Source organism: Acinonyx jubatus, chromosome A3 (genome assembly GCF_027475565.1).
Source record: "Acinonyx jubatus isolate Ajub_Pintada_27869175 chromosome A3, VMU_Ajub_asm_v1.0, whole genome shotgun sequence".
NCBI lineage: Eukaryota > Metazoa > Chordata > Mammalia > Carnivora > Felidae > Acinonyx > Acinonyx jubatus.
The window spans coordinates 397,484-421,777 of NC_069388.1; the positions used below are offsets into that span (position 1 = coordinate 397,484).

A 24,294-nucleotide genomic window follows, 5' to 3' on the forward strand; every position below is an offset into this window, starting at 1 on the left:
TTTTTAAAGAAGACATTTTAAAAAAGAAACAGCGGCCTGAGGTGATCAAGCAGCCCACAGGCCTTCTGAGCCGCCTCCGCACGCGCTGAGGCTGACAGTTCTTGGCGCTTCTGGAGGGAAAAGCCTCTGAGAGGCAGGTGGGGGACGAGAAGGGGAGCAGCTGAGGCTCAGGCAAGTCCGTGCCAGCGGCTCCAAGCCCCGCTGCCCACGGACGCCTTGCCAGCCCTCCAGTCAGCTCCAAACCCAAGGAGACGCGGCAGGGCTCCACGCAGACGGCACGCCGCACAGGTGCACGGGGTGGGCACGCTGCTGTTACGCCTCCAGGTGTGTGCACGCCAAGAGCGCACAGGGTGCGGCGGGGCAGAGGCCAGAAGGGTCCCGAGGCGCATAGGAGAGTTGGCGTGCGCTCTGGTCACGCACGCTCACCGGTGGGTCCTCACGTCCCCTCTCCACCCTGAACCCGGAGGGCAGCTGTAGTCTGACCTGTCCCATGATGTCACCGGGCCCTCTGAAGCCACGGTGAAGTCTGTGAGTCCGGCGATGCTCAGGGCTCAGATTGCTGTCAGCCTAGAGAGCAGTGACCTGGGTGAGCTCCGTGTTGGGTGTGGATGGGCTCTGTGGGCTGACAGGCACCATGGGCAGGTCCACGCCTAGTCATGCGGGCCGTGGTACTGTCTCGGAGGTCTTGCAGGCGAGGGCCACATCCTTGGCAATGCTGCGCACACGGTCAGACACCTGCATCTCCCGGCGCAGGGCAGGAGCACAGCAGAACTTTCGGAAGCAGGCCTTGAAATTCTCGTCCAAGAAAGCGTAGAGGATGGGGTTGAGGCAGCTGTTGACGTAGCCAAGGGCCGTGCAGAAACGCAGAATGGCCACTGTGGTCTCACTGCCCGGCTGAACGCCCAGCCCTTGGACCAGCACGAAGACCTGGACGGGCGTCCAGCAGCCCACGAACACCGCCACCACCACCAGCACCAGCCGCGTGATGCGCCTCAAGTTCCGGTCCTTCTCCCGGGAGCCGGACAGCAGGCGGACGCCACGCAGCCGCCGGATCATGAGGCTGTAGCAGATGGAGATGATGAGCACGGGGATGATGAAGGAGAAGAGGAAGATGCCGATGGCAAACACGGGGCCCCAGTAGTCCTGTGGGGCAGGGATCTCCACAAGACACTCAATCTCTGCAGGGAGAAACACAGGGTCAGGGTGAGCGAGCCGGCAAGGGGCCCTCTGGGGCCAGAGGACGACAGCACAGGGGAGGGGGACCACCCACCGACCTTCGTCCTCGACCTGCGCTGAGCCCATGATGGCGACAGGAACACCCACGACAGACGCCAGAGCCCAGATGGCCACGTTGACGGCCTGGGCCTTGCTGGACGTCCGGACATCGAGAGCGCGGATGGGGTGGCAGATGGCTACATAGCGGTCCACGCTCATGGCGGTCAGCGTGAAGGTGCTGGTAAACATGTTGTAATAGTCGATGGCAATGACTGTCTTGCACAGGGCATTTCCAAATGGCCAGAAGCCCAGGAGGACATCTGTGCCCTGGAAGGGCAGAGTCAGCAGCACCAAAGTGTCCGCCAGAGCCAGGTTAAAGATGTAAATGTTGGTGGCTGTCTTCATCTTGGTGTGCCTGCGGAGAGCACAGGGGGAAGGAAGACCTGGCCCAGTCCCTCTGTCTGGACCCGGCGGCGGAGGCCCGGGGGCCTTTCTTGTTGCCACCACCAGGAGCACCTGCCCCGAGACCCGTGTGGGAAGGCGGGCCCCCGGGCCCGGCACGAGGAACTTGGGGCACAAAACTGTGCTTCTGGCACACACAGAAGGCTTCCGAACCCCCAAACCGGTCCGCTTTGGGAAGGCTGGGATGTCAGGCAGCAGAGCACCCCTGTGACTCCACGTGGGAGCAAGGGGACAGGAATCTTCAGAAAAAGGACCAGTCCCCCTCCCTGCCTTCCAAGTCTTCCTGAAGACAGTCCACGGACTACGATGTTGGCCCTAGACACACCAGAGGTTCCTGAGGGCTCCAGAGTCTGTAAAAGCACATCAGAGGCCTTCTGGTCCATGTTGTGGTCCGGCCACAGAGACAGGAAACGGCACCAGAAATGGGAGGTGTGCTAACAAGACCTGGCTGTATCCAAGGGACAGGTCCGGGGACCTTATAGTTATGGAATAAACACCTGTCGAGTGGGGCACCTAGGTGGCTCAGTCACTTAAGTGCCCGACTGGCTCAGGTCATGATCTCGTGGTTCATGAGTCTGAACCCCACATCAGGCTGTCAGCACAGAGCCTGTTTGGGACCCTCTGTCCCCCTCTCTCTGCCCCTCCTCCACTCATTCTCTCTCCCTTCCTCTCTCTCTCTCTCTGTCCCTCAAAAGTAAATATATATTTTAAAAAATAATAAATAGGGGCGCCTGGGTGGCTCAGTTGGTTAAGCATCCAACTCATGGTTTGGGCTCAGGTCACGATCTCATGGCTTCGTGGGTTCAAGCCCCGCATCAAGCCTGTGCTGGCCGTGCAGAGACTGCTTGAGACTCTCTCCTCTCTCTCTGCCCCTCCCCTACTTGCACTGTCTGTGTCTCTTTCAGAATAGATCAATCAACTTTAAAAACTATCAAAAAATAATAAATAGCAAATAAATGCTTGTTGAATGAATCAATAGTTATGATGGAGGCAATGGAGGTGGTGATTGTGGTGGGGATGGTGGTGGAGAGAATGCTGGTGACGGTGGTGATGATGGTGATTGTTGTGGCAGTGGTGGTAATTAAGGTGGTGGTGATTGCGGTGGTGGTGGTCGCACAACGCCAAAGATGTTGCCGTCACCAGGAACACCAATGTTCCCTGTAAACTAAGCTGCCATAAGGGAATCTGGGGGTCAGTGCTGCCTCTCAGAGAAGGATTAGAAAGAAGCACAAACAGACCTTAATTATGACCAAATAACAGCAACAATGACCACAGTGGCAGACACCTGAGCCAAGCTCTCACATGGATTTTATCTCATTTAAGTTTCAAAGATGCGGGGCGCCTGGGTGACTCAGTCGGTTAAGCGTCCGACTTCGGCTCAGGTTGTGATCTCACGGTCCGTGAGTTCGAGCCCCGCGTCAGGCTCTGTGCTGACAGCTCAGAGCCTGGAGCCCGCTTCGGATTCTGTGTCTCCCTCTCTCTCTGCCCTTCTCTCACTCACGCTCTGTCTCTGTCTCTCAAAAAAAAAAAAAAATGACTAGGGCGCCTGGGTGGCTCAGTCGGTTGAGCGTCCGACTTCGGCTCAGGTCATGAACTCGCGGTGTGTGGGTTTGAGCCCCGCGTCGGGCTCTGTGCTGACAGCCCAGAGCCTGGAGCCTGTTTCGGATTCTGTGTCTCCCTCTCTCTCTGCCCCTCCCCTGCTCATGATCTGACATTCTCTCTCCCTCAAAAATAAATAAACATTAAAATATTTTTTAATTTCAAAAATGCTATTTTGATCCCCACTCCATGCAAGAGGACCCTTAGGCTCAGAGGATCTAAGTGGCCTTGAAAAGAGCTGGCAAAAAAGCAGAGAGGATCAAGAGAACTAGAAGACGAGCCACAGACAGGAGGAAAGACTTGCCAGAGATGCATTTGATGCAGGCTGCTGTCCAGAATACACGAGAAGGCTTAAAACTCGACAATAAGAAAACAAAGACTTTACCAGACACGTCACCAGTGAAAACAGCAACGAGATTCTGCTACACACCTCTTCGAACGAGCAATTTCCAGAACACTGACACCACATGCCGGTGAGGGTGTGGGGCGGCGGGAGCTCTCATGCGTTGCCGGCGGGCACGCCAAACGGTGCGGCCACTTTGGGAGACAGTTCGTTGGTCTCTTACAAAACTAAACATACTCTTACCATACGATCCAACAATCACACGCCTTGATATTTACCCAAAGTTGTTGAAAACTTGTATCTGCATGAAAACCTGCGCACAGATGTTTATAGCAGTTTTATTCACAATTGCCAAAACTTGGAAGTGACCAAGATGCCCTTCAGCAGGTGATGGATTCGTAAACTGTGGTCCATCCAGAAAATGGAATATGGTTCAGTGATAAAAAGACATGGAAAGATCTGGAAGAACTTAAGTGCATATTCCTCAGTGAAAGAAGCCAGCATGAGAAGGCTACACGCTGTATGACCCCAACTACATAACACTCTAGAAAAGGCAAAACTATGGAGACAATAAAAATATCAGTGGTTTCCAGGGGTTGTGGGGTGTGGAGGGATGAACAGGCAGAGCACAGAAGATTTTTAGGGCAGTGAAACTGTTCTGTGTAATATTATGATGGTAGATACATGTCAAAACCCACAGGATGTACAACACTAAGAGTGAACCATAATGTAAACTATGGGCTTTGGATGATTATGATGTGTTAACGTAGGTTCAATTGTAAAACTGAGTTGTAACTCGTTATAAAATGTACTATTCTGGTGGAGATGTTGGTAACAGGGGAGACCATGCATGTTGGGGGGCAGAGGCATATGGGCAATCACTGTACCTTCCTCTCAATCTTGCTGTGAATCTAAAACTGCTCTAAAAATAAAGTATCTTTAAAAAAAGCAGGATTTGGGGCGCCTGGGTGGCTCAGCTGGTTGAGTGTCGGATTTCGGCTCAGGTCATAATCTCGAGGTTCGTGAGTTCGAGCCCCGCATCGGGCTCTGTGCCGACAGCCCGGAGCCTGCTTCCGATTCTGTGTCTCCCTCTGTCTCTGCCTCTCCCCCCCTCACGCTCTGTCTCTCTCTGTGTCTCAAAGATGAATACACGTTAAAAAAAAATTTTTTTTAAAGAGCAGGACTTGGAGCTGGGGTCCGGGACTCCAGAGGCAGTCCACCCCAGTCCACAGGCTCAGAATACACTGTGCTAATACTCGGACCAGGCCCCACACACCAGTGTCTCTGGGGACTGCTGTGGGCAAGACAACCTTCCCTGCCTGCTCTAATCAGGATGTGGCTCTGAGGGTCTTGATGCCACAGTGCAGAGGAGACACACAGAGAAGTGACGACAGCAAGAGTGAATAAGACCACCCCGGGGCGCCCGGGTGGCCCAGTCGGTTAAGCCTCCAACTTCGGCTCAGGTCGTGATCTCACAGTTCATGAGTTCGAGCCCTGGGTTGGGCTCTGCGCTGATAGCCCAGGGCCTGCTTGGGATTCTCTCTTCCTCTCTGTCTGTCTCTCTCTCTCTCTCTCTCTCTCAAAGTAAATAAGACTTAAGAAAAAAAAGACCACCCCAGGTTGCTGCACTTGTCACCCACAACCCACCCTCCAGCCACAGAGGGGCACGTGTGTGAGTCCAGTGCGTGGGGTCCAGCACTGGGCACAGCCAGCTGCTCCTCCTGGCCCCTGTGTGAGCACGTGCACCATGCATCTCGCACACATACGTGCGCACACTCGCATACGTGCACACGCCCGTGTTGACACGTGCACACGCTCACATACATGGACCTGTTCACATGCACGGACAACCCTAACCGTGCATGTACACACACTCATGCTTTCGTATGTGCACACACACACTCGTGTGTATATGCTGTGCATGCCTACCCCGCTTTAAACCACACACGCGTGCACGCACACATATAGCACACTGCCTCGTGTGCACCCACTCCCACACATACGTGTACACAGGCACACGTGTATGTGTGTGGCTCACACTTGTGTGCACTCCTGCACGTGCACATTCACCTTTTGTGTGCGCGCATGCCTGTACACGCTTGGGCATGTGAACACACATGAACACACACACATGCGCACGTCCTCACGCTGTCCCCCCACACCATCCCCACACTGTTCCCCTACGATGGACCCCGACCCCACTCCCGGCCACCCCTCTTGGCCACAGGGGCTTTCCCATTCTGAGCACAAACATGCCGGAGTCAGCCCAGACGGCAGCAGCAAACACGATGCTGGAGCTGAAGGCAAGGGCTTCGGCACGGGCCCCGGAACCGGCTGGCGAGAGCTGCCTCTTAGGGGCACGGTGAGGTCCCAGAGAGCCTCACGCCGCGGCTCAGCCAGGAAGCTGGCCTGCGGCTCAGGTCAGGGAGTGTTATCTGCCAGGAGTCAGAGTGACAGTCCGTCTGGGGCACGGATGCACCCTCTGCCCCCATCAGGACGGGGGTGAGCAGGGCTGATCCTTTCCTCTCCCTCTCCCCCTAGTCAGGTGCCCCAACCCTGAGGACTCGGAGCATCCAGGACCTTGGGACTGACCCTGACCCTGACGCTGCCTGACAGGATGACCAGAAATGGAATGGGAAAAGTGGGAACCCCCCACCTGCCAGGCCCACCCAAAACAGCCCCCTGCCTCAGTTTCCCCTCTGCAGCAATGTGGGACTCACCAGTAGGGAACCTTGGCAGGTCCCCAGCCTACCTTAGGATGACATACATGACGAGGCAATTTCCCAGCAGTCCCCCAATGCAGACGGCCAGGTAAAGCCCTACGATGGTGACCTTGAGCCCAAGGGGCAGGAAGGCGCCGTGGCTGGCATTGAGCAGCAGGTTGGGGGGCAGCAGGCTGTGGTTGGGGCTCAGGAGGGACAGGTTGCCCTGCAGGTGGCTGCCGTAGAGGACCTCCCAAAATGGGGCAGGGAAGAGGGACTCCATGCCACCTCCCTGCGTGCAAAGCCACCTGGTACCTAGGAGAGGACAGGGACACATGACCACAGCACCCAACACCCACCCAGCTGAGGCCTCTGAGCACAGTGCGTGTGGCCCAGCAGGCACGTGGACCCCCCACACATACACACAGGCAGCCACAGACGCAGAGGCATACATCCACACACAGAAACAATGGAGACAAGCAGACACGTATGCACAGATGGGAACACGCAGAGAGGCATGTAAGTCTCGTCAGACTTGTAGACTCCCACATGGGGCGTGTGGATGTAGTTACACTCCGGGACGTGTGTCCACCCACAGGGACTCATGGACACACGGCCACCCGTGTGCACACACCACACACAGAGGTGTCCAAAGCTGACCTCGTGCACGCACAGGCACAAGAGGGTCAGAGACATACCCAGAAACACCTGCAGCACAGGACCGAGGCTGATCGAGCACTCAGCTCCCTCCCACCCCTCCCCAGTCCTGCCTGAGAGCTGCAGTCTGTCCACACCCGGCCCCCAGCAGCTTAGGCCTTACCTTAGCAACCTCCGTGGGAGCCAAGACTGTGGGGATGCTAACCGTCAGCGCTGGCAGAGCAGGGCTGGGATCCCACGGCCCTCAGCGCCGGATCTGGACAGGGCTGCGGCAGGCGGCTGCTCCTTCCCTGTAGCTGCCAGACCAGACGCAGCAGCCTAGCGCGGAGCTGGGGGATGGGGAGGAGACTGCTGCTCCTGAGGGGGAGGGGCCACACGGGGTGGAGGAGGGGGCCGCAGGGAAGGCGGGGTCACCAGGCCCCACACTGGATGGGGAGAGACCAAAGGACCAGGGCACACACTTAGAGATGAATGACAGACGGGCTCCGACACACGGACACAGGAACTGAGCCGGGGCACAGACATACACACAAGGACGCACGGGGACTCGGGGACGGGCACGGGGGACAGACACAGAGACACGGGACAGAGACAGAGTGGACACACGGGATGGAGACACAGGTAGGTGCACACACAGACTGGGACACAGACATGGGGGCTTGTCTCACACACAGAGACACTGCCTTGGACAGGCTCAGACCAGCCTCCGTCTGCACTCTGTGCCCAGAACAGCACCCTCAGCTGGGCTCCAGGGGAACTGAGGCACAGCAGGCCAATAGGTAGGTAGGTGGATACACAGTGCCCCCGCCCAGCCAGCCCCAAGCGGATCAGAGCCTTGTAGACAAGACGCCTAGACTCTACTGTGCACCCTGTGTCCCTGCTGTGTGCCCCGCACGTCCATCATGAACATGAGCTCATCCGTCCCCATCATACCGGCTCATTGTCATCAGCATCACCTTCGTGCAGACAGGAGCATTAAGCCTCAGAGGTGTGAAGTCACCTGTCAAAGTAGCAGAGACAGGGTTCAAACCCACATCCACCCGCAGCTTTGAGACACCCCAAGGGCGTCTCGCCATAGCAGGGTCCCAGGGCAACATCTGAGCGTCATTCCATCACAGCCTGGGCCCCCACACGGACGCAGCCAAAGGGCTCCGGTGGGGCTGCCTCCTTCCCAGCCCTGGGGTCACATGCCGTGTGGGAGATCTCTCAGATCAGCTACCAGCCTTGCAATCATGGGGTCATTCTTCCTGCACAGGCTCTACTCACATAGCCCAGACCCTGCTTGGAGCATCCGTCTCCAAGGATGGGGACCTGGTTGCTAGGCGACTGGCAGCAGCGTCGCTAGGATACCTGGCAAATCAGAGAGGACAGGGCAGGCAGATGCCCCAGGACTCAGCATCCTAAGCTGTCCCCCAGGGCTTATCTCTGCATCTTCACTGCGGCTGACTCAGGGACACGTGTGGAGACATGGGGCACACCCACAGGGACACTCAGGACACAGGCTCACGTGCCTGCACGCACACACACAAAGATGCCCAAACAGGCACACGAGTGAACACACAAACACAAGCTCATGCTCAGAAATGCACAGACACCCGCAGGCACAAACACACGGACCACACACACGTGAACCCACGCCAACGTGCACTCAAGGCACATGAGTAGACGGGACAGAACAGGCGGACACACAGATCAAGGCCTTCAGACACCCAGGGGCCACACACGAGCACCACACTCTCCAGGTGAAGCTTGAAGTATGATCCTGCTGACCTCGGGAGCCCAGCAGGGGCAGGAACCCAAGGAGGCCAGGCTTGGCCTCCTGCAGCCTCCCCCAGCCGGGCTGACTGAGGTCTGAGCAGCCAATCCCAGCCCCTCCTGCCCCCGCTGCCTGCTCACCGGCCCACAGAGCTCGTTTCATAATGGCCTCCAGCTGCCTCCCAGCTCCAGCACAGACTAGGGGAAGGAAGGGCCATGAGGCTGGTCTGGAAAGGTATCCCGTGAGAGTGCACCCAATGCACCCAGTGCTAAGGACGGCTGGAAGCAGATACCTGGCCCTTCACACGGATAGTCTCAGCCGAAGGTCAGGCTTGGTCACCTGGCCCGTGGGGGGTCAGGCTGGAATGCTGACTGTACTCCCTGGGTGTGACAGCGGCCCAGCCTTGGACCCTAAAGGGCTCCCACAAAGGGAGCTGGCAGCACCGAGGAAATAGCCCCTGCACAGCCAGGGTAAGACACAGAACACATGTGTCACACATGGGACAGCAGGGGACACGTTATGTGAGACAGCATTGGTATCAAAGCAGGACAACTCAAACTCACGTCATATGCAGGCAAAACGAAACACACAGGGGCACCAGGGACAGCCCAAGGCATGCGGCTTACGTGAATGACGGCACAGAACGCATGTCCACAAATTATGGTTGTAGCTGCCTGGGCTGCACTCAGGAGTCATGGGAATTTGTGGCAGGACTTGGTCCCAGAGAGATTTCCACCCACAAAGTGGGGCGAATGCACCTCACTCTTGCCCAGTGAGTCACAGCCCGGAAACGCCGCTACTCGTGGCCTCGGGCAGGCTCGCCGTCTGCTTCCGTCCATCTCTGGGTGCTTTGCTACCCCTGGGCGCGGCACAGGAATCCAAGCAAAGTCACCAGAGCCTAACAGGGAACAGCTGCCCTCCCCTCAGGGAATTCAGTCCCCAGGTCATTTGTGCTGTTAAAAAGTGAAAGACCCTCGGGGCACCTGGGGGGCTCAGTCCGTGGAGCAGTTGAGCGTCCGACTTTGGCTCAGGTCACAATCTCACGGTTGGTGAGTTCGAGCCCCGCGTCGAGCTCTGTGCTGACAGCTCAGAGCCTGGAGCCTGCTTCGGATTCTGTGTCTCTCTCTCTGCCCCTTCCCTGCTCATGCACTGTCTCTGTCTGTTCTCAAAACTGAACAAACGTTAAAAAAAAAATTTTTTTTTTAAGTTAAAGACCCAGGTTCCTGGATGGCTCAGTTGGTTGAGCATCAGACTTTGGCTCAGATCAGGTCTCAAGGTTTGTGAGTTCAGGCCCCATGCAGGGCTCGCTGCTGTCAGCACAGAGCCTGCCTCAGATCTTCTGCCCCTTCCCCATTTATACTCTCTCAAAAATAAATAAATCCTAAAAAAAGTTAAATTAAAAGTGAAAGGACTCTTTCTTTCAAGTTTATTTATCTATTTATTTTGAGAAAGTGCACACCCAAGCAGGGAAGGAGCAGAGAGAGAAGGAGAATCTCAAACAGGTTCCACGCTCAGTGGGGAGCCCGTCGCGGGGCTCAATCCCACAAACCCAGAGATCATGACCTGACCCGAAATCAAGAGTCTGATGCTTAGACTGAGCCACCCAGTGAGCCACCCAGACGCCTCCAAGGATATTTTTTTTTTAGTTTATTCATCCATTTTTTTAAAAGAGAAAGAACGTGCATGTGCACATGAGCACAAGCAGGGGAGGGACAGAGAGAGAGAGAGAGAGAGGATCCCAAGCAGGCTCCACGCTGATAGTGCGGGACTCGAACCCTCAAACTGTGAGATCATGACCTGAGCCAAGATCAAGAGTCAGATGCTTAACCTACTGAGCCACCCAGGTGCCCCTAAGAAAAAACCAAAATGGAAGGATTTTCTCGGTTGTGAGTTTCATCATAATAAATTACTTTGTGTGATTTTGACTTTATAATATTTATATATGGCAACAAAAGAATTGACCTGTACATTTTCAATATAATGTTAAATTTTGTAGTCACTTCACAAGCGTCTTAATTTTTTTTGGAGTTTTATTCTCAGGCTTTGGCAGCAGTCAAAATGCTTTTAGATCCCAGCATTCCCATCAGCCCTTGAAAAACAGACGAGTCCTGGGCACAGAAATAGGTGGGAGACACCTACCTGGTGGCCTCGCACAGCTACTGGGCCCTAGACATTTGGGGATCCCCGCCCCACCCCCCTCCCCAGGAAACTGCAGGGCGTGCAGAGGAGGAGCCCCAAGAAGCTGCTTTCAGGAATATGAGCTGTGCAGGCACCAAGCCCTCCAAGGATTAGGGAGGAGGGGTATCAAGGGTTTTCAGTCCTACAAAAACAGAGGGAAAGTTACAAGTCCCTTCTTGCAGGAGAGCAGCTCCCACTGGCCCTATAAACCCCTCTCCACTGCCAGAAGCCAGCAAGTAACTCCCCTTCTGCGAATGCTCCTGGCCCAGACCTGGGAAGCTGAGAGGAGGGCCAAGATCCCCGTCCCACAGCACTCACCAGGGTGGGAGCACAGAGTTGAACCTGAGGCAGCCCCTGCCTGGCTGTGGATATCCGGGAGGACTGCCTGGAGGAAGTGGCCTGCTACGTCAGACTCCCTAAGCCGTTGCTGCTTCTGGATCCCAGAGGCCTGTGTCTTCAACAAGCCCCAAGGCTGGTGCCGAATCTCAAGGCCCAGACCACACCCCAAAGGCACGTGCTGGGCGGGAAGGGGCAGCACCCCAGGAACAGCTTGTGCAAAGCCTTGGGGGCCAGAAGGATGGACAGTCATTCCATGGAGCTTGGGGCTGGTGCAGGCTCTGATGTACAGGGGCACAAAGTCATAGTTTACCTACCCTTTCACCAGGAAGCCAGAGGAAGCTCCCAAAAACAAGGGGAACCGTCAACACCCTCCTGCACAAAGGCCAGGTCTCAGCTGAGACCCCATCCCCAGGACAGTTCCCACCTCAGGGCTGCAGGTCCTGAACCCCCCAAAAGGCATCATCATCCTTGGCACACGACCGTGAATGAAGGGGAGAGTTGTGCATGCACCATAACGAATTGTGGACTTAATGCAACAATTTTGGCCTAATGTAGCACCAGCACATGAATTAATGAGTTCTAAAGGGTTGTTGTTTTTTTTTTTAATGTCTTTATTTATTTTTTGAGAGAGAGAGCGAGCAGGGACTGAGGATCCGAAGTGGGCTCTGTGCTGACAGCAGAGAGCCCCATGCAGGGCTCAAACTCAACAACTGTGAGTGAAGTCAGATGCTTAACCCACTGAGCCACCCAGGGGCCCCTGAATTAATGAATTCTAGAATAAACTGATGAGTGCATGCATGAGTTATAGAATTAATAAACTGAGAAGTGAGTTAGTTATGAAATATGATGACACTAACAAATACATTACAGAAATATAGGACCCAGGACCCAGAAATTTAGAGTTCGGGAAAACCTGGCTCCGGTCTTGCGGGACCCCTGAGACTCCAAACTTGCCCTGGAAGAGGGTAGGTGTCCTCCTGAGCTCTGCCCCAGTTTCCCTTCCCTGTGAACGACAGTGGCGGTGAGAGCCCTTTTGGGTCCAGCAGCGGAGAACGCGTATCAGACAGGAAGGTCTCATTGCTACGCCCTCTGCCCCCAAAGCCAGTCCCCAAAGACTTCTCCAGCCTGGAAGCTGGGACCACAGCTCCCAGAAGAGTACGTTTGGGGCTCCCAGAAAGGAAAGAAAGGGCACCCGGGCTGGAAAAACTGGCGGTCACCTCCTCGGGTCTGCTGCAGGGATTTCGCCCGTCGGATGCGGGCGCCCTCCAAAAACCTGGATCCTGACTCTGCCGGTGCCCCTCCCTCCCCAGGGGCAGGCCCGCCCCCGCCGTGCAGGGGGAGGGCGGGACTCCCGGTTGCCAGGCAACCGCGTCAACAAGTCCAGGAGAGTCAGGGCTCAGTTGGAGGCTCAGACCCCGGAAGGCAGAAAGTATGGGGTGTACGGATGGGGGACAAGAGCCGGCCCCTCGACCAATGTAGCAAGAATGAGTTGGGGGAGGGTGATGGCCTCCGGCAAATGCCACGTTGTGTGGCTCTGCCTGCGGCCCACAGTGGGCCAGAACCTGGCCCAGGGTCCGGGGCCTGAGGTGCTGTGGGCTCGGAAGGAAGGAGTCCTGCAGGGCTGAACCAGGCGCCCTGGGCGTTCCCGTCTCCTCTCTCGTGGGCCCTCCCCGCCCTATCACCTCCGTGGGCTCTGCTGTCATCTAGACCCAGCAGGGGACAGGCTAGGAAGACAGGGTTCCCCCCAAACACGTCCAGGGCAGCAACTGTCCAAGTTGCTTTCGGCCTCCCACAGACACACACCTCCCAGAAGGACATGAGTCCTCTGCCCAGGGCAAAACGGAAGCCCACCTACTCTCATCTCCAGCCCCTAACACTAAGGCCGAGTAGAGCAACCCGCCCCGCCCCCCCCCCCCCCCCCCCCGCTCCCGGGGTTGCAGTGCGGGGGCGGGGGGAGACTGGGGGTTTGCTGACTGACCGTCAACCACAGACATGGGGGACTGGGGCACACTGAGGGTCCCAGAATTGTGGGGAAGGGCCTGCCAAGCTTAACATGTTCTCTACCCTGGGTAGGGCCCCAGGTCTCCGCATTTTCTCAGTGGACAGAGAACCAGCCGGTGGGCAGGAAGGGAATTTCCTGAAACTCGGCGGATCAGAAATGTCTGGTTGACAGCAGGGGTAAGGAGGACGGGTGCTAGGCCCGCGCAAAGGTGCTGAGTCTGCAGATGCAGGACCTAAGGCCAGCTGCGGGGAATCTAGAAGGGCCAGAGCTGGGAGCGCACGGGGGGGGCCGGGCCGGTGCCAGTGGGACTCACTCTTCCCTCGGCAGAGCGGGCCGAGCATGCAGTCGCCAGCAGAGAAGGAGGCCGGGCTCCGGGGCCCGCGGGAGCGAACCGGAAAGGGGTCCCTTGAGGAACGCGCCCGGGGGGCGCCCGCGGCGCAACCCCCCAAGCCAGGGTGGGCCCTGACGCTGGAGGGGCTGGCGGCCATGAGCCCCGCGCAGCGTCACCGCCACCTGCTCTTCGGTGACCAGCTTGAGGACGTGGGCGCGGCCGCCTCTATCTTCCCGCGCGAGTCAGTGGAGCTGGGGAGCCGTATGCCCGACCCGCGTGCGTGGACGCAGTCACCGGAGCCGCCCGGCGTGCGCCAGGACCGGCTCCTCGGCGTCCTCAAGGCAGCCGAGGCCCGGGGGCGAATCCGCGCCTTGCGGCTGCGCTACATCCGCATGCGGGTGAGGCTCGGGGCCGGAAGGCAGGGGCGCGCAGGCGAGAGGGTTGCGGGGCGGGGAGGGGACACCAGCCCGGGTGCCCCGAGGAAAGGGGTGGGGGTGGGGGGCGCCCTGCAGGAGGCGGCGGGCGGAGCTAGGGCAAAACATCGCAGAGGCTTGGAGACCCGAACCCCCGCCCCACGACCCGCAGGCGGAGGAGATCTCGCTCCTCACCTGGCAGCAGAAGTCCGCGCGCGCCGCCATCCGGCTGGAGCTGTTCCTACCGCCGCAGCTGAAGCCCACGCGGATCCCGGACCCCCTGGATCGTCAAGAGGTGCCCACAAGCCCGGGAGGGGGTGGAGCGCGGGGGGAGGGGGTGGAGCGCGGGGGGGGGGGGGGGTGCGTCCCGGCCCGCGTCCCCGCACACCTGGCCCCAGCCGCTCTCGCCCACAGAGGAGGCGCGTGGAGACCATCCTGGAGGAGAAAGTTGACGGCAGCGTCTTCCCACGTTGACGCGGCCCCACCCTTCCACATAAAGTTCTCACGGTTCTAGCGCCGCCTGGTCATTAAGACCCCTCTCTCCAGGTTCCCCGGGGAGGGGGGGGGGCGGGTATGGATGCCGCCTTCTCTGCGTCCGATGTCACAGACATCGGGAGACACAGAGTGGGGCCCCTCCAACAAAGTAGAAGTGTGCAAGTGGGCAGGCGTCAGATCAGCAGAGGACGCTGATGATCCCTCAAGCCCTGGGGCTGTCCCCATCCGGCAACCTGGTGCTCTGCAAGTCTGTGAGAGCCCCCAGTCTGAGGGGACAGGAGTAAGAATCTGATGGGCAACGGTCACACCTCCAGAAGAAGAGCAACCTCAGGGAGAAAGTGGGGCCCAAGTGGGACCCAGGGTTGGGGGTCATTCCATCAGGGATCAGAGAGGAGGGTGGCCTTCTGGGCAGGGAGAGTGACTGCACAAGCCAAAGGTGGTCTTTGGAACCAGCTGTGTCCAGGAGGTCCTCCAGAGGACGGAGACTGGGGAAGGGGAGACCCCCTCAGGGAGGCCTGCACTACCCCACAGAAAACCACCTTACCATCCTGAATGACCTCTTCAGTTCTGTTCGATCCCCCTTACGCCGCGCGCACACACACGCGCGCACACACACACGCGCGCGCGGGCATACGGGAAGGAACCTCCCCCCCACCCCCGTGTCCCATTCTGACAAACCCACTTCCTGCAAACCCTCTGGACTCTGAAGAGTCTCCCAAGTTTCTGGATATGTCTCCCCTTAGAGAGCTTACTCTTCTCCCAGACACAAGCTCTTTGTAGAGCCTGGAACTTGGCCACCTTTCCCTTTTCTTCCCTCCTGGTCCCTAGCCGGCTCCAGAGGTGGGGGCTGAAAGAACTCAGACAGGTCATGTCTGAGTGGGCCTCCCGTTGAGTGGGCCCACAGCAAAGAACTGATCCGGGGGGGGGGGGGGTGTCATGCTTTACCCACAGAGGTCAGAGCAGGGTCCAGCAAAGACTCCTGCTCAGTGGTGGTGAGTGCCTCTCCCTGACCCGGCTCAGGACGGGGACCTAGCCTCATGGGGATGTGGGCCCTCTGAGCCCTCAGCAAGCCCTTCTCCCCCTGCACCTGACCCTTCACCCATTCTGGGCTGTTGCTGCCCTGGCCTTGATCCAAGCCCAGAACTGTGTGTGGAAGCTGGCTTCTGTGGCAGCTCTGGGAGGGAGGGGAGGGCTGTGTGTGGCAGCTGTGGGTGGGGGCTGATCTTTTAGGCAGAGAGAGGGAAGGAGAAACAGGGGAAGAGAAGGTGGCTTGGGCTGAGGACAGAGATCTCTGTCCAGGAGTGGTGGCCACTTCACCCGGACACGAACGAGGAGGCTGATAGCCAGCCCTGACTCCCCTGGCCAAGCCCCCTTGTGATATGGACCCAAGCATCCTGTCCCTTGGGGATGTGCTGATCACCTAGGATGATTTCCTCTGCTTGGTAAACACGTATTTCATTTCGTCACTTGTCTGAGTCTCCATTTCTTTATCTTTAAAATAGACATCTGGAGGGTCTCACCCGGGCTGTGAGTGAACACAGTGAGTGTCCCATAAGGGTATGGTCACTCTGCATCAGGCAAACACAAGAGGACAGAGGCACAAGACAGACACACAAAGCCCTGAGAAGACCAGCAAGAGGGTGGCCTCACAGGTAGCTCTGCATCGAGCTGGCACGGGGCCGGGGGGGGGGGGGGGCGGTGGATCGCTGCACCAGGGAAGGGGCCCTAGCTCTGCAGAGGAATCCAGGGAAAGTGGCTGAGGACATTTCTGCCGGGCCCAGAAGAGGCTTCTGCTATGGGAGAGTGCAGCATGTGGGCCAGGACTCAATGTCCTGGGGACTGTAAGGGATCAGGTTGGTCCTGGAGCTGGGATCCTGCTCATGCTCTGGACAGCGAGTGCTGGGTTCAAGCCCCATGTCCACCATTATCTGCTGCATGGCTTTGAACCAGTTCCTTCCCAGCCCGTCTGGAGCCCTCCCACGGAATACGGGGCACTCTCTGGTGAGGCGGGCTCACCGGAGGAGGAGGTGCAGGAGACCCAGAAAGGCCAGGGCAAGGGGAACAGAGCGCACAGCCAAGTGGCCAGAGGAGGTACAGCGCACGGAGGGCTGGGAGGGCAGAGACGGTGTAGAGTGGCACGAGTGCAGGCAGGAGCGTGTGGCCCCCACACTTGGTCAGCTGCCCCACACATCTCTCAGGAGGTGGGTGGAGACTGCACACCAAGCACAGTGGGATCCGTGTGGCTGTGCGACACTGACCAGGTGCTGACCTGTCCTTGCAGGACCTACCTCTCAGGACTGTTAGCTAGGTTAAACAAGAAGCTTCTGGCCTCTGGCCTCCCCTGGCCAGCCCGTCCTCCAGATAGCTCTGTGGCCATGCCAGCCGAGGCCTCTGGGCACACAGCGTCAAGAGGCACCCCAGCCCCCGGGCCCCTCTGGCCTCCCTGACCTTGTGCCACCCTCTCCTCCAGCGCGGCCCCCACTCTCCCAGGCCCCCGCACTGCTGTCCCGCCAACACCGTCCTTTGCTGAAGGACACCCCCCTCCTTGGCTGTATGGCTCTCCTTAGCCCTCCTCACCTCTCACCCAGTCTGCCAGTCTGTTTCTTGTCTGCTCCAGGGCTGGCCTCTCTGACGTACTGTTAGGTGCCACCGCCTGGCGCACAGGAGGCACCCAGATGATCGCCGAATGAAGAGCACATACAAAATCTCCACTTCCCTTTACATCTTGAAGAAGAATTCTGAAAAGCGTGTGCATATCGGCTTGTGCAGTTGGAAGGCATTTTGTGAGCGGGACCCGGGCATCAGGAACTGACCAAGCCGAGTCCCTGCACTGGGGACAGGAGACGCACATGGTCCAAGGCCAGGGGGACGCAGACACTCTGCAGCCCATTTCCAGAGCAGCGTCAGGGCTGCTCTGGCACTGGCCCAAAGCATGCCAGGATAAGAAATTTAACTGACAGCTGTAACAGAGCAAAAAATATCAGGAGAGTCAGCCAAAGAGGAGGGACAGGGCATTCGTTGCAAAAGGGAGGGTGTGGCTTTAAGCTTGAGGACATCTCAGGGCAACTGGAGGGGTTGGAAAAGACTCAGGCCCCACAGACAGGAACATTTGGTGACTCCAGATGTAGGAACCCATACCGCCTGTATCCACCAGCACCCGGGCACAGGACGCCCCCTTTCTTGGGAAGCCCCCTAGAACCCTGTGCCAGTGAGCTCTTAACCCCACTTTACAGGCGACAGCACATAGTCGCAGGGAGGCTAGGCCTGGGCCTGGAGGAACCACTATACAGTCCTTTCCAGCCTGGCAAGGAGCATATAGGACCGCAGGGTCTTAAGGGCTCTTGTGCCCAGGCACTGGACCAGAGTCTCAGGGGCACCCACAAGAATGGCAAAGCTGGACCGGCCCCCCTGAACAGAGTGGAGGACACGACCACACCCCCACCTACTGCAGTGCCATTTCAGGCCGCCCTGCGTCCAGAGGCCCCATCATTAGCACCTCGTCTCCACGGGCCACCCTAAGCGACGGTGGGCACCTGGGTGCCCCGCCGAATCTAACGGGACGTGGGGAGGGGGCGGGTGGGGAGCAAGGCCAGCCGAGCGCGGGGCGGGGCGCGCCTGGCAGGGCGGGCCGGGCGCCTCCCCGCGCGAGGAAGTCCCGGCCCCGCGCTTTGGGGAAGTGCAGCCGAGGCGCCTGCGCACTGCACCCTGCGCCCCCTCCCCGACTATCGGGCCGGACCTCGGGGCGCGCGGGCCGGCGGCGGCGGCGCGAGCGGCTCGGGAGCGCGGCCGGTGAGTGCGCGCGCGCGGCGCCGAGGACGGCGGCCCTGCCCCTCCCGACCTGGGGCCCGGGGGCCGTCCCGGGCGGGAGCCTCAGGACCCGGCACCCCGATCCGCACCCCCACGGACTCCAGCCGCGGGGTCCACGTGGACCCTGGGCCGCGGCGGGACGGGAGCCGGTTCCCCGCGCGTGGGGGAGGGGGCGCTGCAAACCGGTTCCCCTTTTTCTGCAGCTCAAAGCCTGGGGAAGTGATTGCTCAAAGGGGGGGGGGGGGGTGGCCGGAAGAACCCAGGTTTCCGCGTCTCCCGCCCCCCGCCCAGCCTGTTGGGGAGGGGCCGAGGCGGGACACCCTGCCCGTCCCCACCCCTGCCCCCTTGGATCTGGCAGCCACTCACCCTGCGAGGCGCAGGGGAGGCACTGCGCCCCCGGCCCCAGCTGATCTGGGGCTCCCGGCGCCGGCCTCCCTCCAGAACGCCGCAGGAGTACCTCCTGCCGTCTGACTTGAGTCCCGGCTGCTGCAGTGCACGCCCCTTCGGCAGCCAGGGTGGGGCCCAGAGGGAACCTGGCCTCTCCCGCCCCCACCTCGCCTTTGGGTCGATGGTGAGTGGGGCGCCATGGCGAGTTCCTTGAGGTAGGGGTGGGGGCGTCAGAGGCTGGAGGAAGGGGCCCCTGAAGGAGACAAGCTCTACCAGGCCAGACCTTGCCAGCAGAGAGAGGAAGAGAGAGAGAAATGGGTCGCCCCCACCTCTGCAGTGGGGGCAAGGGTCATCAGGCTTAGGAAGACCTGGCCAGCCTTGGAGGAGCCAGGCAGGGGCTCCCCCACCAGCTGAACGTGGGTAGCCTAGGAAAGGTACTGAGTACCATCAGAAGCAGGGAATGGAGCCCCTTTGTCCACCCTCCTCCCAAAGGTTATGGCATTTTTTTCTGGGATTGTCACATTTTCTTATTCTTTTTTTGGACTGGGCGGGCTCGGGGACGTTCTTTTTCCTTCTGTGGAGCAGAGTAGCAGCCGCTCCCAAGGGAGCCTCTCTGTCCCCAGAGGCCAGGCTTGCTGCCTGTCCAGCCCCTCCCATCCCAGACTTGGGGGCCAGAGCCTAAGGGGCTGGGAAATGCCAGCAAAATGCCAGGATGAGGGAGGGGCAGGGACCCTAGTTCAGGCCTTATGTGACCTCTGGGGGGAGCAGAGTGGGGGGGGGGGGACGGAAACAGGTGGCCCCAGTCAGCCTCAGGAAGGTGCGGGGAGCCAGGCCCAGGCCTGCAGCTAGGAGAGAAGACATTGACCCCAAAGTCAGCCTCCAGCCTCCGAGCCCCTGGCACGTGGGCCTGCACCCTCGGACAGGGCCCCTCCTCCAATTCAGAGCCAAGCCTTCGGGTGCTAGGGAGTGGAGTGGGGACAGAGCCCTGCCCCCACTCACGGTGGGTGGGGGCGCAGAGGAGGAAGAGCAGTTTTCTGCCTGGCTACCAGACCTCAGAAGTTGCCACACCCCTTCCCTTCCCTTCCCTTCCCTTCTTCCCTTCCCTTCCCTAGAAGCTTGACCCCTGAGGGAAAGGCACGCTGTGGGGCTGCTGCTTCCCCATCTGCTGGCTGGGAGTCTGTGGGACCCTAGACTTTACCCTAGTTCTGGGTCAGGGCAGGGCCTCGCCATCCCGCACCCGGGGGGAAAGGGGGCCCTAAGTAGTGCCTGCCTCGGGCACTGCCGCCTCAGATGCAGTCCTGGCATCTCCGCTCCCAGAGCTGCCTCACCTGATTCTGCTGTGATGCCTACCCTAGAGCGTCCGCCTCCCCCTACCCTGGGAGACCCCGAGATGGGCCAAACAAGGATAAAAAGACCACAAGCTGAGGGAGGGGGGCAGCAGGGAGGATGGTAGTTAAATGAGAAAATAAAGTGAAAGCAAGTCACGAGGCTCCTGGCCACCAAGATGGGGGTGTGGGGGTGGGACTGGACGGCTCAGGAGGGCCCTTGTCAGCTGTGCAGGGGAGCACCCCAGGCCCTGGGGGTCCTCACCTAGGCCAAGAAGGACACAGGCAAATGCAGTGGTGCAAAGGCATTTAAGACTGCTCCCCAAGGGCACTGATGGGCCACCCTGGCATGGATGCTGGGATCTATGGTTGGCCTCCCCTGGGGTGGGGGTGGGGGGATCAGACTCCTAACCCTGACTTGAGGCTTTGGTGCCCAGCGCCCCCTGCGCGCCTCCCCCATGAAACACGGGTGTGGACGCTGAGATGGAGGCTGGCCCTCACCCCCTCCAGGGACCCCGCATCTCTGACAGCCCAGCCCATTGCTGTCCCCCCCCCCCCGCTCCCCTCCCCCACCGGCACACCAGGCCCGGTTGGCCTCGGCAGCCTGGCAGGGGAGGGGGAAGGGAGGCCGGGAGACCCTGGGTGTGGTAAGGTGCCAGCTAGGGTTGGGGTGCCAGGGGCAGTGCCCAGGACCAAGGAGCCACAGGCCCCCAGGCCCTCCTCACCCATGCCCCGCTGCATTCCCACACCCTCAGAAAATCCTGCCCCAGTCAGATCCTTCACGCTGGAGGCCTAGTCAGCTGCAGACATGTTGGAACCCCCCCGGGGCCACCTGGCAAATCTGGACTCCTAGTGGGGAGCAATCCTCCTGCAGAAAACCCAGAACAGAGGGAGCTGAGGAAGGGGGTCTGAATGTCTGACCGCTACCCTTATGCATTAACCTGACGGCCCCAGACTCCTGGGGGCCCCCAGCCCCTTGGGAGGGGCCAGGAGCCGGAAACCAAGAAAGAGGAACCCAGACTTCCGGCTTCCCAGGGACAGAGCAAATGGGGGTGTCCCGGAACCTTCTGTGGAGATCTCGTCTGGGGCCCCCCCTCACTGCCCCTGCCCCTGCTCACAGCCCTGGTGGAGGCTGGGGGCAGAGGTAGGAGCCTGAACAGAGTGGTCTAAAGCGGGCGGCTGCTCCCCCCAGGGCTCCTGGAAGGAGGGAGAGACTCTCAGGACCCCTTCTAGGGGACAGTGGAGACTGTGGTCTCAGGTTCTCAGGGAGAACCTCCACCTCTCTTCTCAGACTCTCAGGCTGTGGTGAGAGGGTCCCGGAGCCAGCACCACGGAGCCGGGGCGGCCTCCACCACCCACCCATGCCCACCCCGCATGAGACTGAGAAGCAGGTGCACCACCTACACCCCTGTCTCTGCCCCCCTTTGTGGGATCGGGGGCGGGGGAGACCCTTGAACACCTGGGAGGCCGGGAGGGCGACCACCGAGGGGAGTCAGGGAAGAGGTGTGTGCGGGGCCCTGGGTTCTGGCCTGGAGCTGAGGAAGCCCCCATCTCACCAGCACATAGGGCCAGAGGAGGCAGACCAGCCCCCCTCGATGTCCAGTCATGACGCGGCCCCCCCGGCTGCCCCCAGCCGCAACCCCTGCTGCTTGTGCTGGTGTTGCTGTTGCGGCTGTTCCTGGTACGTGGGGATGGGGGCGGGGGGGGGGTAATACAGGAGGCGACTGAGCAAGGAAGGTGGGCTGAGCAGACATAAGGCCCGGGGTCCTGCCGCTGGACCCTCGGATGGGTTCTGAGGGGTCACCTGAAGGCAGGATGCCTCTGCTGCCCACAGCTCTCTACAGGGGTTGTTGGGCCCTGGTGACCCGTCGCCGATGCCCCGACCCCTCTGTACGTGTGACTTTCGTGCCTGGTGTGTGCCTGAGGGTGTGTCCATGTGCAAGCACCTGGCCGACCCACATGTGTGTGCACTCATTTGTCCGCTTACTCGGCACATGCTTATTGAGGCCGCTGTGATCCAGCCTAAGCTGGCCCTGGGCACTTACAGAAGGACAAGACAGAAGCAGGTCCTACAGACAGGCGGGGGGACACTGGTCAGAGACCCGGCCCAGGGATGACAGGGACAGGCTTCCAGAGCGGCCATGCCAGAGGGCAGCTGTGGGGCCTCCCCGTGCTAACGGGCTTCTCTAGTGTGGAGAAGCTCTTGGGAGTTTTCACACCTTGCAGAGGCCTGGTCCTATTCAGGCTTCCAGCTCGTGGATGTTGAGTGGCCAGCGCCGTGGACCCAAAGGGGGATCTGCTGACCAGTGAGCAATTCCAGCCCGAGGCGGGAGAAGGGCGGCCTGAGGGCAGAGGTGGGAGGCCATGAAGAATTAGGGCGCACTGAGAATTGGGCTTCGGGGGTCAAGGGAGAGTTTGGGGTCTAGCAGGCAGGGGAAGGGAAGAGGGCAGGTCTGTCTGGATGTTTGGGTTTGAGATGTCCGTTAGACATTTCACTGGCCCTACAGAGATCTGGCTGGAGGCATGGATAGGGGAGCCAGCACTGACGCAGTGAGGAGCCAAGGGAGGGAAGAAGGCTCCCTGGGGAGAATCTGCAGTCACACTCGCAGGCTGGGGCTTTCCTACTGCATCAGCCGGGGCCTCTGAGAGAAAGGAGTCGGGGCTGAGGTCGGGCCAGGAAGGGAGGGGCACACCAGGAATCTGTGAAGTCCCAAAGGCTACAAGACTGTAAAGGTCTCCCCAGCACCGGTGAAACTACCTTGGCCCCAGGGGAGAGACCGGAGGGAGGGGCGAAGGGCAGCCCGTGCAGACACTCCTTCCCTGGAGGGTGTGAAGGGAGCAGACTCCAGGGCTGCCTACCTGCAGGGGGTTTACACCCGGGCCGAGAGCCCCCAGGCCACACGTTCATGTGGAACACATCTGTGTGTGTGTGTGTGTGTGTGTGTGTGCGCGCGCGAGCGCGCGCGCGCGCCAAGACCACGTGTGCCAAGGAGGCCAGCGCCACCTTTCCCTCTGCGGTTAGGAACGAAGAGCGGCGGCGAGCGTGGCGGGCCTCCCGGGAGAACAAGCTGCAGCCCCTCCCCAGCTGCGAGGCGTGGTAGGTGTGGCCAGCCGTGCGCGCGCGCGTGTCCGGGGGGCGGGGGCGCGCGCCTGACCTGGCCTGGCGGGGAATGCCCACAGCGCCACGCCAAGCCCGGAGGAGGTGCGGAGTTGGGCGCAGTCGTTCGACAAGCTGATGCACAGCCCGGCGGGCCGAAGCGTGTTCCGGGAGTTCCTGCGCACCGAGTACAGCGAGGAGAACATGCTCTTCTGGCTGGCCTGCGAGGAGCTCAAGGCCGAGGCCAACCAGCACGTGGTGGATGAGAAAGCCAGGCTCATCTATGAGGACTACGTGTCCATCCTGTCCCCCAAGGAGGTGCACCGCCTTGTGGACCAGGGCTGGGGGCGGGGGTGGGGGTGGGGGGGCGCCTCCTGAGCCCCCTGACGGTGGCATCCTGTCCCACAGGTGAGCCTGGACTCCCGAGTGCGGGAAGGCATTAACAAGAAGATGCAGGAGCCTTCGGCGCACACATTCGACGATGCGCAGCTGCAGATCTACACCCTCATGCACCGGGACTCCTACCCGCGCTTCCTCAGCTCCCCCACCTACCGTGCCCTGCTGTTCCAGGGAAGCTCCCAGTCCTCCAACGAGGCCTAGGCTGCCCACCACAGCGGCACGGACGTGGGACCCCTCTGGCGGGCACAGACTCGGTTACCGGCACCAGTGTGCGTCCGCGGATGTCCCGCACACCAGCGGGGCCCAGCACCCCTGAGGGCAGTCCCAGACAGGAGCCCCTCTCTACCCGGGGAACCTGGGACCCGGAGGTCCTGCTGAGGGGCGGCGTGAGGGCCTCTTGACACCAGGCAGTCTCTCCCCAAAAAGCTCCCCACTGGGCCCCTGCGTGGGGAGAGGGAGACCTCCCACGGGGTCTGGTGGACCCTCCGGCCTCACTTAGGCCTCCTCCCCAAGCAGCCAGGGACCTTGAGAAATGCCTTTGGTGGGCAGTAGAGCCTCTGTGTGTCTAGTTGTGACAGGAGGAGACAGACCCTCTAATGCAAGCTGTCTGCGCCCGGATCAGACCCAGAACCTCAGAACTAGGCTCAAGGCAACAGGAGCCAGTTTCTTTTTTATATTTTCATTAATTTTAAACCTGGAAACATGTCCTTACTGTATTTTATCAAAAAAATGAAAAAGATGTTTTCATATTTATCTCCATTCTTTCTCCATCCAAAATAGGATCTTT

General features: G+C 59.8%; 3 protein-coding genes across 21 annotated transcripts; 2 read left to right on the forward strand and 1 right to left on the reverse strand.

The window, feature by feature from the left end:
* OPRL1 (opioid related nociceptin receptor 1) lies at positions 1-18,788 on the reverse strand. 14 transcript variants are annotated; one of them, XM_053199661.1, is made up of 7 exons: positions 18,666-18,781; positions 17,130-17,317; positions 7,912-7,978; positions 7,142-7,403; positions 6,372-6,636; positions 1,275-1,630; positions 1-1,178 (listed from the first exon to the last, which is right to left on the reverse strand). In XM_053199661.1, exons 5-7 carry the CDS (start codon positions 6,602-6,604, stop codon positions 655-657), a joined length of 1,113 nt encoding a protein of 370 aa, XP_053055636.1. In that variant the 5' UTR covers positions 6,605-6,636; positions 7,142-7,403; positions 7,912-7,978; positions 17,130-17,317; positions 18,666-18,781; the 3' UTR covers positions 1-654. The 14 variants fall into 14 exon arrangements, with proteins under 14 accessions (XP_053055636.1, XP_053055634.1, XP_053055637.1 ...); XM_053199659.1 differs by lacking the exons at positions 17,130-17,317; positions 18,666-18,781 and adding exons at positions 8,245-8,328; positions 9,361-10,092; XM_053199662.1 differs by lacking the exon at positions 17,130-17,317 and having other exon boundaries at positions 18,666-18,788.
* LKAAEAR1 (LKAAEAR motif containing 1) lies at positions 12,626-15,954 on the forward strand. 2 transcript variants are annotated; one of them, XM_053199680.1, is made up of 5 exons: positions 12,626-12,680; positions 13,325-13,429; positions 13,581-13,982; positions 14,170-14,292; positions 14,412-15,954. In XM_053199680.1, exons 3-5 carry the CDS (start codon positions 13,593-13,595, stop codon positions 14,469-14,471), a joined length of 573 nt encoding a protein of 190 aa, XP_053055655.1. In that variant the 5' UTR covers positions 12,626-12,680; positions 13,325-13,429; positions 13,581-13,592; the 3' UTR covers positions 14,472-15,954. The 2 variants fall into 2 exon arrangements, with proteins under 2 accessions (XP_053055655.1, XP_053055656.1); XM_053199681.1 differs by having other exon boundaries at positions 12,648-12,689.
* On the forward strand, positions 18,133-24,266 carry RGS19 (regulator of G protein signaling 19). 5 transcript variants are annotated; one of them, XM_027046853.2, is made up of 7 exons: positions 18,145-18,281; positions 18,741-18,870; positions 21,303-21,402; positions 21,571-21,692; positions 23,034-23,108; positions 23,192-23,426; positions 23,517-24,266. In XM_027046853.2, the coding sequence occupies exons 3-7, from the start codon at positions 21,373-21,375 to the stop codon at positions 23,706-23,708; spliced, it is 654 nt and encodes a 217-aa protein (XP_026902654.1). In that variant the 5' UTR covers positions 18,145-18,281; positions 18,741-18,870; positions 21,303-21,372; the 3' UTR covers positions 23,709-24,266. The 5 variants fall into 5 exon arrangements, with proteins under 5 accessions (XP_026902656.1, XP_026902654.1, XP_026902657.1 ...); XM_027046855.2 differs by lacking the exon at positions 18,741-18,870 and having other exon boundaries at positions 18,133-18,281; XM_027046856.2 differs by lacking the exons at positions 18,145-18,281; positions 23,034-23,108.
* The last annotated feature ends 28 nt before the right edge of the window (positions 24,267-24,294 follow it).

Excerpts from the sequence above, each read along its gene's own strand:
- RGS19 (XM_027046855.2), top strand. The coding sequence starts at position 21,373 with ATGCCCACCCCGCATGAGACTGAGAAGCAG. Across the intron at positions 21,403-21,570 it reads CGCATGAGACTGAGAAGCAG|CACATAGGGCCAGAGGAGGC; the intron begins GTGCACCACCTA and ends CCATCTCACCAG. Across the intron at positions 23,109-23,191 it reads CTCCCCAGCTGCGAGGCGTG|CGCCACGCCAAGCCCGGAGG; the intron begins GTAGGTGTGGCC and ends GAATGCCCACAG.
- OPRL1 (XM_053199669.1), bottom strand. The coding sequence starts at position 6,604 with ATGGAGTCCCTCTTCCCTGCCCCATTTTGGGAGGTCCTCTACGGCAGC. Across the intron at positions 1,631-6,371 it reads GTCATGTATGTCATCCTAAG|GCACACCAAGATGAAGACAG; the intron begins GTAGGCTGGGGA and ends TGCTCTCCGCAG. Across the intron at positions 1,179-1,274 it reads AGCGCAGGTCGAGGACGAAG|AGATTGAGTGTCTTGTGGAG; the intron begins GTCGGTGGGTGG and ends TTCTCCCTGCAG.
- LKAAEAR1 (XM_053199680.1), top strand. The coding sequence starts at position 13,593 with ATGCAGTCGCCAGCAGAGAAGGAGGCCGGGCTCCGGGGCCCGCGGGAG. Across the intron at positions 13,983-14,169 it reads TGCGCTACATCCGCATGCGG|GCGGAGGAGATCTCGCTCCT; the intron begins GTGAGGCTCGGG and ends CACGACCCGCAG. Across the intron at positions 14,293-14,411 it reads ACCCCCTGGATCGTCAAGAG|AGGAGGCGCGTGGAGACCAT; the intron begins GTGCCCACAAGC and ends TCTCGCCCACAG.